Genomic DNA, 12,429 nt, shown 5'->3' with positions numbered 1-12,429 from the left:
CATTATCATTTCTGTCAAGAGTTTCAAGGAGCTAATGTTATAGACACTCCAGAGAATTTTCAGACCTCTATGTCTGTGAATGTTTTTTGCAGATGTCTAAATGCTTATCACTGTGTTGCAAGTCTGGTGGGATAAAAACCTCCACTATTTTGTGTCTGATTGAATAGTCTCCACTGATGTGTTGAGTGTCTAGCGTGGATGAGACCTTCCATTGCTATCTTGAATGCCTGGTCAGATGAGACCTCCATCAGTGTGCCACATGTCTGGTGCTGACGAGACTGCAGCCATTGTTTGTCTGGTTGAGTAAGATGCAGGAAGTCCAACCATTGTGTGCTCTGTGGAGTGTGGTGCCCAAACCTCCAATCACTGTGCTTAGCATCTGGTGCAGATGAGTGCTTTCACTAGGTGGTGTTATTAATGTGTAAAGCAGCATACTTAAAACCTGTAGTCATAATCTTTGCTACATATACGGGGGGAGTGCCTTTCTTTGTCCTCCCAGGTTTTATTTTAAGCATTTATAGAATTGTGAGGTGTCTCTTGCCTTCATTAAATTGTCAAGGGGCCTGTGGCACAAAGAGCTAATTGAGTTCCTTTCAAGCTAGTTTGCAAAGCATGGAATTCTGTGACAGCATCAGGTACCTAATAGAAAGGTCTCCTGTTCTTGGTGCGCCTGTTCTTGGGATACGGTTTGCCGAGTTCCATTCCTAAAATGTTCTTTGACCTCTTCGGATCTGAGCCAGTTTTGATGCATTCATTATTCAAGTTTCCACTTGCTTTTGTGCTGGTAGTAAGCACAGCACGAAGCCTGTTACCCACTCCAATAGCTACAGCCGTCTCAGTTTAAAATCTATTACACATAGCAATGACCCCCCTCTTGTAACAATCATCTTGGGGTTGAGAGACAGACAGGCTTCTTCCGTGCAGAGCGCAGTATGTAACCCTGCCAGGAGGGAGGGAAGGGAACACCTGGGAAGCAAAGATTTCTGGAGCCAGGCCTGGAAATTCCAGCTACTTGGAACGCTGAGGCAGAGGGATGCAGGAAGTCCAAGACCTCGTCTCCAGAGGGAATTCAAGAATGACCTGGGCAAGTTAGCGAGACCGTATCTTAAAAAATCAAGAGCTGAGACATTAGCACAGCAGTAGAGTGCTTGCCTGGCATAGGTGAGGGGCTAGGTTCGATCCCCAGTAATTCCCTTAAAGAAGACTTCTGTGTTCCATAGGGGAGAAGAGAGACGCTAGAGTGCACAGGAAATAGGATTCGGTGCATTTGGGGGAGGGGTTGGCAATGGTGAGAGCAAAGATCTTACTTCCAGCCTCACTGCTTGGCTGGTAAGCTCTAGTGAGACCTGATCAGGTTCTATGACAAGTTGGGTGTTGTGGCCCGGTGATAAACACTCGAGAAAAGAATTTCTAAAGTCTGACTCGGTAGGTACCAAGGGTGGAGGTCAAAACAAAAACTTAGCACGGGTAAAACCCGTCTTGCTTTCTTGGAAACCAAGCCTATCTCTTTTAAAGCTTTATTATTTGTTTGTAATTACGTACGTGGTATGTGCTATGTGGTATGTGCTATGTGGTATGTGCTATGTGGTATGTGCTATGTGGTATGTACTTGTGTGAAAGCAAGAACCTGAAGGGGCAAGTGGGGCTAGACTCCCTGGAGCCGGAGTTACAGGCAGTTGTGAGCTGTCCAGTATGGGTGCTGGGAACTGAACTCTGGTCTTCGGCAAGAGCAGTGTGGGCTTTTAACCACTGAGCCAGCTCTCCAGCAACCCCCACCCACCCTGCTTTTGTTTGTTTTTAGTTTTTTGAGGCAGGGTCTCGATACGTAGACCAGGCTGGCCTTGAACTCAGAGATTCACCTACCGTAATTAAAGGTGGATGCTACCAAGCCCTGTATCTAATTTTTACATCTTCTCTCAGTATTCGGTCCCAAAGGACACCTACAAATTCCCAAGCTGTGTGCCACTTGTCAATATCAATAGTATCTGTGTCAACAGAATTAAAACACCGGTTTTCACCGAGCGGCTTGGAAGGCGAGATGCGGCATGCTGTGTTGCATGGTGTCCGAAAGCTGCAATGTGTCGAAATCCGCTACCTCTGAGTCATCTGGATTAGTCTGTGTAGATGAAACCACGTTAGGTTATGGTGGGACCTAAGTCCAGCTATTGGTGTCCTAATAATGAGGGAATGAACTGGTTAGGTCATCTGATAGCTTCATTTTGGATTTCTGGGCTCTGCAATGGTGAGAGGTTGCAGTTTTCAAGTTCATAGCATCTGTTAGGGCTGCTCTGGGGTAAAATCCTTGCTTCTGGCCTGGGGCGGGAGGTGGGGTTGGGGCCCAGGTATAGTTCTGTGGCACAGCACTTGCCCAACCTAATCAAGGCTCTAATAGTTTCCACACTTATCGCTTGGAAAAAAAAATCCATCTTCCTATTAGCCACGTGTAACACGTAAGTTATGAGGCTAACATGGGATTACGTCTTCAACGGCAAAATAGGTGAAAATCCAGCAAATCCTTCTGAAATGAGAACAGGTTTATCTAGACTCACAAATCAGGAGCTGATGTCAAGGACTGACTGGCTCTGCCGTTAAGGAGCCTTTGAAAACATACACAGTAGGGACTACATGGCCCAAGAGGCCATCCACCTCATGGCCAGGTTAAAAGCAAACCAAAACAAAATCCCCAAACAACAAAAACCGAAGGGAGGAGTTCGTCTCCCAGTGCTCATCGAGGGCACACTTCAGTGTCCTAGCCTCCTCCTGTCAGGTCCTACCTTTTAAAGGTTGCACCCCCACCCCCCAACAGTGACCTGCTGAGGACCAAGCCTTTAACTCCAGGGCCTGTGGGGGACATTCGAGATCCAGGAAGGAGTAACCAGAATTAACACAGACATAGACGGTGGAGGGGGCTGAGCTCACAGGGCTCTGGGCCATCTGACAAGCCTAGACCATTCAGAGGCTTAGCTTCTCAATGCTGCCCATGTGTCAACCCTATAGTCACAGTTCCCAGGTCTGGCCTGTTTTTGGTCCAGCTGGGACTTGGCCTTCAACTACCAAATAGGCAAAAACTCATCAAACCATGCTAAATTGAGAACAGGTTTATCTGGACTAAACCAGGGGTTGATGTCCAGGACTAATTGGCCTGTCCTGGGCTGTCCAATTGAAGACACCCTCTCAGACAGGCTCTTGATGAGCCCAGCTCCTCCCCACCACCTCTAGCTGGGTTTGGTCCCCAGGACCAGTGCCTACACTCACTCCTTGCTCCACTTTTCCTGACAACGGGAAGTGTAACCAGGGCAAGGCCTCCATTGCTGGCTGCTCTCAGCAGGCCCCAGAGATGCCAAGCACACTCAGAAACTGCTGGGTCTTGTACTCTGTGAACGGGATGATGGTACCAGTTCCAGGCGGTAGGAACCAGGAACAAGGAGACATCTGCCTCCTTCATTTGGGTGCCCTGGGTAACACTGACGCCTACCTGGTTGTCATGAATGATTACACTACCCACTCAGGAACAATTAAGTTAACAGCTAGAGAAAACGTCCCCTATATACTAACCGCCACACTGTCAGAGTGACTGACAGGAACCTATTCACTGACTGACTTTATGCTAGGTTTTATTTAAAGTCTGGCTGGGCACAGAAAGACACACACACACACACACACACACACACACACACACACACACACACACTAACCAGTTCAAATATCCAAATAAAATTTACTGCAACTTTTGTAGAATTTAATTTGTGCTACAAGACTTGTTGCATAGGAAACTATTCAAAGCCCCTGAGGAAAAATATCCATGGTTTAAGGTGCGACTGGTTTTGTTTCTTCTTTGGGGGAAAAAGGCCAAAAGAGATGCTCTCTGGACAAAATGAAGGTGTAGCGTGACAGGCCTTCGTTACTGCGGTGACCAGGGGGGCCTGTGACTTCGTTCTTGCAGCACTAATGCCCACTGTTTACGTCTGAGTCGGGGTCTGCAGGTGCCGCTTCAGAAGCTATAGACATTTCAGCTCCGTGCGGAGGCTGTACACCGGTCATCAGCCCGCGCTTGCAGAGCAGATGGCAGGTCTGGAACTGGCCCTGTAAACAGACAGCTCGAGTTTTTCCCATTACCAGAGGTCACTTAACTGCTGGTCTTTCTGGTATGTGTTCTACTCTCTGTTTCCTCCGCAAATGCCACGGCTTCTGTGTGAGCCTGGAAGTCAACATGGGTCACATGACCCATCACCTTGATGTTCAATATAATCGTCTGCAAGCTCCCAGCTTTCCAGAGAGCATCATTAGGGAAAACGTTCCCCCTGCTAACATTTATACAACTACACTATCCCCTTGTACTGTTATCCTAAGGAGATGTGGGCGCACCAGGAAGGAGGAGGTTAAACGTGAGAGATCAGGTGTGGAGTTTGGCAACGGCAGATGACACCTCTACATGCCAGCATGTGATGTCACCTGAAAAGTCACCAGGTGACCGTGGTGGACTTGGGAAGAGCCAGGGGCCACCAGGTTCTGGCTGGGTGCTAGAGTGTCCCTCCCACCTATAGCAGAGGTGGGACTGCCCTGAGGGAGGCAGCATTCAATGGCCCAGAGTGGCAGGGACCACCTTGCTCTCGGGGCATTGTTCTTCAGACGTTACTGCAAATAACCAAACACACAGGGGTGACAGGGACCCCCAACTCCAGCTGATTTCTTATTTGTTGGAAGAATCTCAATGGTACCAAGCTACCGTGCAGGGACTTTGCAGCTCACCGAAGCACACAGACCAACATGCTGTGTGGATGGCCGCTGAGGACAGCAAGAAAGGAAGGAAGGTGGGCAGCCTCAGGGCCACCTACTGAAAGCCACCGGGTCCACAAACTTGCCTTCTCACAGGTGACAAGTGGAACATGGACTTCTGCATGAAGCCAGTATCGTTCCCACTTTGAATGTCAAAATGCAAGATATGTCTGGGGCTCAGAAAACACCCATGGCCTTAACATATCCATATACACCTGGGACATAATTTACAAAGGCCTTTAAAGAACACAAAGACCTCAACAGCATTTGCTTTTACTAAGGTGAATTTTTTTTTAAATAACCTTTACAGTCCATTAAAAAATTAGATACCGCCTTTCTCACGTCCTCTCTAAGTCTTCTGTTAAAAAAAGTGATTTTAAATTTAAAGTACATTTCAACATATAGAAAGCAACACAATTGGCAACTGGAAGTAGAAAGCCCCCTGGGACCTGCCCCTGGATAGAGGGGAGGGGAAGAGAGTCAAAGTCCTCAGTCCCTCCTGCGCATGGCTGGTAGATGGGCCTGGACCTGAGCAGCCATCCCTCCGTGCACCACCAGGTGATGGCATGGGCGCCCCCTGTGGACAGATGATGGGTAGAGTCTCAGCCCTGGTAGGCGGGGTCCCAGCACTAGTGGGCGGAGTCTCAGCAGTAGTAGGCGGAGTCCCAGTACTACTGGGCGGAGCCCCAGCCCTGGTGAGCAGTAGGGCAGGGGCCCTGCTCAGATCACAAAGTCATCATGGTCCGCAGGGCTGAAGGCAGCTGCCCTCAGGATGTCCAGTGAGTTCACCAGGATCAGTGTCCCCGTGAGGTGCTTCCAGCGCCTGGTGATGGGGTTCTTCATCTTGTCCAGGCCTATGTGCAGCTCTTGGATGACATCTCGGTAGCTGTCCCCAATCTGGTGGCTCCAGGTGAGTAAAAAGTCATAGGCGGGTTTCCACATGGCCTGGGTGATGCGGGGAGCAGAAACATGGAAAAAGGAAGAGAGAAAAGTCAGGATGGTGAGGTCCCTCAGTCACTCCTGTAACAGCAGCAGGGCGAGCTGCTACCCGGCCTGCACTGGGGGAACGGTGGTGTCCTCCTGTGTCTGAGTCACAGGACGGACTTCTCCTGCCTCATAGCACCGCTTTCACCTGAGCCGTGTATCAGAAAGCGCCCATGCAAAGGAAGCACACACTCATGCTTGGGACTTGCTGCTTCCCTGTCTGGTGGGTCTGAATCAGCTTTCCAGGGTCACCTCCACAAACAGGTAGTGTCGGGCATGGGCATGACTTCAGCACACCCACCTTTGTCTAAGTTAGGTAACAGAGCAGGGATTCAGCCAATAGAGCGGACCCCCCAGGGCTCTGTTAATATACCCATTGATCTTACAGGAGGTCATTTAAAAGTAAAATTAGCAAGAGAGGGCAGCGCGCACTTCCCAGATGGTGGCAGAGCAGCCCTGATCCCTCTACACCAGGCTCTGAAGACAGGACGGGCTTATGGCTCCCGCCTAGCCAGGGTATACTTTGTATTGGGCAAACTCGTTTCACCTCAGCCTGCCCTGCCAGAGTGCTATGAAGTAGATAATTTACTGTTGTATCCCAATGGTCCTAGGATAAACTGAGGGGCAAGGAAAGTAACCAAGGGGTTGGAGCCCCACTCACCTCACTGTCTACCACCCCATTCCTGTCTCGGTGAGGAGACTCATAGGCGTCCATCTGTTGCTTGGAGACCTTGGCTAGCTTCTCGGCCAGTTCCCTCCAGCGCTGTGCCACTTCGACGGCTGTGGTCAGGAGCACAAAGTCCTGGATGAGTCTGACCACCAGGCCCTGACAGTCCATTTTCAGCAAAGCCTGGGAAGATGAAATGCAGCATGAGGCCAGGGACGGCTTGGCTTTGGGGGACGGTCAACCTGTTGATGATGCTCTTTCGCCTAGGAGTTCTAAGGCCTGTGGAGCGTACAGGCCCCCTGCCCAGCACCGTGCATGTGCAAGAGGAGCCTTACAGGGCTTTTGGGATATAACATGAACAATGGTAAGGTCACAGTGGCAGGCCACCATGGCCAGTGTCCTTATAAGAGCCACCTGCCTATGAACCAGGGCCGGACTGATACTCTTCCCAGAGGCAGTAGGGGAAGGTGAGTGGTATTCCCAGCCATGGGAAGGCTTGACTCAAGCTGGCCAAGTGTGTCTGTTGTGCTGGTGACAGGACACACTGACAGATGCTGATTGGCTAAGTCCAGAGCCCCTTAGACAGAGACCAGAGGGAGACCAGCGGCAGAGGCAGGTCCCAGTTTCTTGAGGTTCTCTCCATGATGCTGGGCACATGACACCGGGTGTTGACCCAAACATGATGCCGGGGTAGAAGGGTTATACCTCATGTCAACTACTTATGTATTCCTGAGAGGGGCTAACTATTGCTTGGGGGATTGTCTTGATTGATGATTGATGTAGGAAGACCCACCCTGCTGTGGGCAGGAAAGAAACTGTTTTAAATAGAACTAAGTATGTGTTTATGTTCCAGAAAGAAAACTATGATCATATGAATGTGTCTCGGAGCAGATGTGTGGTGTGCTGGTGGTCAAGTGTCAGGTGTAAGCTTTGTTTGATGGGTTGTGAGTTTAGGGATAAACAGAGGCAGGAAAGGTCACCTCAGCTCCATGTGCTGCCCTGGGGAGAGGATGCAAATGAACAGATGGCCTGACAGCAAGTCACTCAGTCACATCAAACAAGTCTTGGGTGCCTGGCTCTGGAGGTGACCTTATATCCTAGGTGACAGAGTGCGTCAAAAATCACCTGCTTCTGATTCAAGTCAACTCTTGGCAGGAGCCAGTAAACCAGCTCTGTCCCCTGGGGCTCTGGGCACGGAATACAAAGGTCCTGAGAAATCCAGGCCACTCTCTGGCCACTGTTGGTCAAGAGAACACAGGGCCAGGTCCAGGGCAGCTAAGTCTCCATTTCTGGGAGTAGCCATTAACGACTAGGCTAGTGCTTTTGACGTAAGCTATGAGGGTGTCTCACCTATCCTGTGCTCTACTCCTCTCGTTCCAATTTTTCTGAGCCCAGCCCTGGCTGTGCCTGTTATTCAGTGTGTTTGAGCGCATTCTCCAAATAGGTGAGCTTTGGAAACACGCAAGTACTAGTAATGGAAAACTCGCCTCAGGATTCCAGGTGGGGAGGTCCCCACCCCTCACATGGCTTACTCAAGTATACAAAGGCATGCCGGAAAATACCAAAGAAAACAAAACACGATACTGACTTCAGGTAGAATTTTGCTAACATGAGTGAAGGGACAGATTGAAACTATAGCTTGTAGGCCACTGGTTTCTGTCCCAGCATTCAAGGGGAGCAGAAAGACGCTGCCAGACAGCAGCTCTTCCACTTTGATTTCTGTTGCTGTGAGAATCATCCTGACTTAGAGAAATACGGGAGGAAGGGGTTATCTGACTTATGATTTCAGGTGACAGTCCATCACTGAGGGGACGTCAAGGCAGGAAACTCAACTTGCTAGCATATCATGCTCATGGTCAAGAGCCGAGGGAAACAAACGCACCCATCCTGTCTGTCTGCTTCTTGCTTTCCGTTTTATACAGTCTCAGGGTTCCATGCCTAGAGAATGGCACCGCCCACAGCAGGGTGGGTCTTCCTACATCAATCATCAATCAAGACAATCCCCCTGCAGTCATGACCACTGCATCTAACAATTCAACAGAAACTCTTTTTACAAACAATTTTAGGTTGTGGTAGGCTGACTTTAAAATTAACCATCACAGCCACTACAGACAGCTGGAAGGTCAAGGGACACGCTGTCACTGTGAGATATTATTTACAGTAAGAGTTGGACACAGGCTATGTTGTTGCTGACCCGTTTTACGAGCTCTTAGGAAAATAGGTAAGCTGGTACTTGGGCTTTTGTTAGTGTGTTTGCTCCTGAGATGCTCCAGTCTAGAAGGAAAAGATTCCTCACAACACAAGGGACATGACTGACGGAGCTGTGTCTTCACCCAGTTAACCACACAGCTAGCAGCTCAGTCTCTGTGGTCTCCTGGTCTGCAGGGTCTGTAAGGTGGGCTTTTCCTCCTGATCCATCCTGAGTCTCCCTGCCACTCTTCCAGCCCAGACTCTTCTATTCTCTTGATAGCCACCCACCTTGGTTTCTTGGGCAGCTCGATCCACTGCCCTGCTGGAGACAACTGCCTTCCTAGTTTTTGCCTTACAATCTCACTCCTTTCTCACACACATTCCTGCAATGTGCCCATTGTAGCTTTCTTTCTATAAGTCCCATGTTGTGATCCGGTGGACTGCTGGGGGTTTTGTCTTCAGGATACGGTTTGGGGTTTGGGATAGGCTTTCACAGTCCTCCCAGGGTTTTAATGGTGTCACTGTGGGTTCTTTCTACTTAAATTTCTTTTCCTCTCATTTCCAACCAACAACTTCTCTCCCCCTAAAAGAACAGAGACCACAGGGGCCATTCAAGGTGGTGTCCTTAAAATGGGAAACAGTGTTTCACACCAAAGGCATGCTGCGTGGGACTAGAGAGACTGCTTAGTAAGTATGTCTACTTACTCTGCTGCTCTGTCATGAAGACCAGAGTTCAGATCCCAACACATGCATCAGGTAGCTCACAAACGCCTGTCACTCTAGTGCCAATGGATCTGATGCCCCTCTCCCCCTCCTTGGTCTCCAAGGGGACCAAAGCATGTGTTCACACAGACACACAGACCCAATACAAGCAAATATATTTTTAAAAGCCTTAAACTAAAAAGCATATTACTGGCTACAACCCATCACAGTCCCATCACAGTCCCTAGAGTTGGTCCCTTGTGCATTCTCTGCCTATGACCCTTTTCTCCCCAGGCCACTTCAGACCTATGCTGGCGAGATGACAGTAACTCAGATCTAGAATGTGCACACCAGCTTGCAGTCAAACTGTTTCCTCACTCAGTGTATTCACAGAATATACATACATGGACATGTGTTCCCACATGGCTTTCAAACACACTCAGAGAACCCTCTTCCCATGGCCCACACTGTACAACAGAAGATGTACCAGGCTTCCAACACCTTCAGAACAGAACATTCTGCGGTTTCTCTCCTTACAGAAACAACCCCAAATCCCCATACCAAACTTCAGGCTACAGAACCAAGTCCCCCACCCCTGCCAGGATCTGGGCAATGACTTCAGGGATGGTGCTTCTCAGAGCCTTCGAAGTGTCTCCTGTCACTCTCAGCCAGCTGACTCCAAAGTGACACTGGCTATCTATGTCCCCAACAGTGCATTCTGCTCCCTGGGAAGAGCCTGTGACTTAGAATACAACACACAGGCTTCCCAGAGGCTCTCCCGCTTTGATCATCAAAACACCAGTGCTTCCCATCAAATACGAAAAGGTACCGGAGTGCAGGCTATCCCAGAAAAGCCAACTGTGGAACTCCCACTGCAAAATCCCACCCATCGTGCCTTAGGCCCTCGATACACACAGGGCAGGAATGACAGGAGAGAAAGGAAGCACCATGAGACCCACAAGAGCGCAGAAGGCTCAGATGCATCTTAGCTGAAGCCATTGCTCACACAGCCAGTCGTTCACTCCTCCACCCGCTCTGTCTTTGAGGATTTCCTCTGTGCCCTCCTTCCTCCATGGAGTTCAGGTATAATGGAGGGCAGTAGCGAGAAGCAAATACATAGCAATCTTGACTTGAGAGAGCACCATGAAGGTCTAGGATCACAAGTTTGCTCCATTAAGGGCTGGAAAGAACACTGGGGTGGACATCTGCGAGAATTCATGGTCAGGAGTTCTAGGCAAGAAAGACACCAGCTTCCAGGGCTCCCAGCAAGGGGACAGCTGCTGCGTGGAGGACACAGAGAAAAGGCCACAGGCAGAGGCATGGGCAGCCACAGGTCTACAGTGTGGGGGAGGAGCCTGGTGGCCATGGAGAGGAGCCTCTAGTCCTTGGTGAGACCTCTCCCTTCCACTCTGCACAGTGGACACCTGAAGCCTGCAACTTCCTACTTATTCTGGTTATGGTTGCCAGAGCAGAGGTGGCGACAATGCTAAGGCAGTTTACAAGAGGGCACTGGCCTAGCTGACCTGTTGGCTGCAGCCAAGTCTATAGAAAACCTAACGGACCCTTGGTCATGAATCCATGAGAAATCCAGCAGGTGGATGATGCTGGGGTTGGCCAGCAGTGGGCTTTTAAGGTTTGGCCAGCTATTAAAATTCAGCTCCTCGGGAGACAATGCCTGAGATAGCTGGGAAGGGCAGAAAACGGAGAAACCTGTTTTCCTTTTTATTATAAAACTGCCCTTGCCCCAGGGCCAAGTTCCAGGCAAGGCCAAGTTGTATCTCCTCCAGTTTGGAAGGCAGAGGGGACTCAGTGTTGGAACCCTCCCAACCCCTTCCACAGACCAAAAAAGCCAAAAAACCTTCTCCAAACTTGCCATGTTGAGTAAGAGAGACCATGAAAGTATTCAGGAGATGGGCGCAGAGCTCCCATCTCCCATAGAGGAAGGAACTGGACCTGTTCCAGGCAAATGTTCTTCAGCGGTGGGAGGGACAATAGATGCGCCTAATTCTGCAGGCAATGAAGGATTCTGTCAAAGGGCTCCCAGGGAACACATGCTAGCTCCAACTAGCCAGGAAGGCCAGGGCAAGGGGGACTCTCCACGACCTTCTGGAAATCCACTTCAGATGGCATTATAGATGAAAGAGACCTGTTCCACCCCTGTGGGAGATCTACATGCAGAGCCCATGGCTGTCCCGTTTCACTTCTGGCTTCTTTCCCACTGAAACTGCTGCCATCAAAATCCCCTGGGACCTAACTGTCAAGACCCCTCCTAACCACAATCCATGCTGCCATCTGCTCTCTTCGGGGAGTCTCAGGCCTGTTCGTCCCATGCTGTGTCATGACATGGGTCCTATTCAAAGGCCCTGTTCTACTTTGGAGGGTCATCTGTACTGACTCAGTGAGATGCTTGATGATGTCATACAGAAGGGCAGGTGGGGAGGAGAAGGGCCAAAAAGCTGAGGACAGTGGAAGCAGGAAGGATCAGGAGCTCACCAAGTGTTTCTACTGACAACGTTAGAACCACTCAACGGAGGTGAGCGGCCTGTGGGAAAACACCGGGCTGTTCCACTACCTTATGCTCCAAAGCCTAGGTTGCTGCCTGACCCGAGGAGGTCTCCAGTAACATCCCTAGCTGGTCTGAGGTCAGTGCGTCTCAGAACCAGGCATGGAATCTCCCCTTTCTAAAGCATTTCTGAGACTCACAATTTGTTTTATACCAGCCAAGAGTCTGGCCCCCATGGACTCAAATGAACCCCAGGCAGCGAGAAGGCACCCCAGTATGTTGGAGGTGCCAGGAAACATAAGGCAAGAACACACATCAAAAGCCAGGCTTTGGGGCAAAGGCTTCTACCTCTCCGTCACAGCCTACCGGGGAATGTAATGAGACAGAGATATCCTTCAAAGACCCAGGTAGAAGCTTCTGGATCACAGCCCTGTGCCCTTTTCCCATGATGTCCTAGTTTGCTTTCTATTGCTGTGATAATCGTCGTGACCAAAAGGAACCTGGAGGAAGAAAGGATTTATTTGGCTTACACATCCTGATTACCAAAGGAAGCCGGGGCAGGAACTCCAGCAGGAACAGAGTCTGAACCATGGAGCTATGGGCTTGT

The 12,429-nt window shown here is 49.9% G+C and overlaps 1 protein-coding gene across 1 annotated transcript in view; it reads right to left on the bottom strand.

Moving 5' to 3' along the window:
* Positions 1 to 3,717: 3,717 nt before the first annotated feature.
* Positions 3,718 to 12,429, bottom strand: part of Sh3bp4 (SH3 domain binding protein 4) — a 79,603-nt gene continuing 70,891 nt past the window's right edge. The window contains exons 5-6 of the mRNA XM_032901590.1: positions 6,422 to 6,610; positions 3,718 to 5,721 (exon numbers count right to left, since the gene is read on the bottom strand). Of these exons, the coding sequence (XP_032757481.1) occupies positions 5,497 to 5,721; positions 6,422 to 6,610 (414 nt within the window). The 3' untranslated portion in view covers positions 3,718 to 5,496. The remainder of the gene's footprint in view (positions 5,722 to 6,421; positions 6,611 to 12,429) is intronic.

Source organism: Rattus rattus, chromosome 4 (genome assembly GCF_011064425.1).
Source record: "Rattus rattus isolate New Zealand chromosome 4, Rrattus_CSIRO_v1, whole genome shotgun sequence".
NCBI lineage: Eukaryota > Metazoa > Chordata > Mammalia > Rodentia > Muridae > Rattus > Rattus rattus.
Note: the sequence above shows the minus strand (reverse complement) of the source record. Positions and strands in the feature narration are given on the sequence as shown.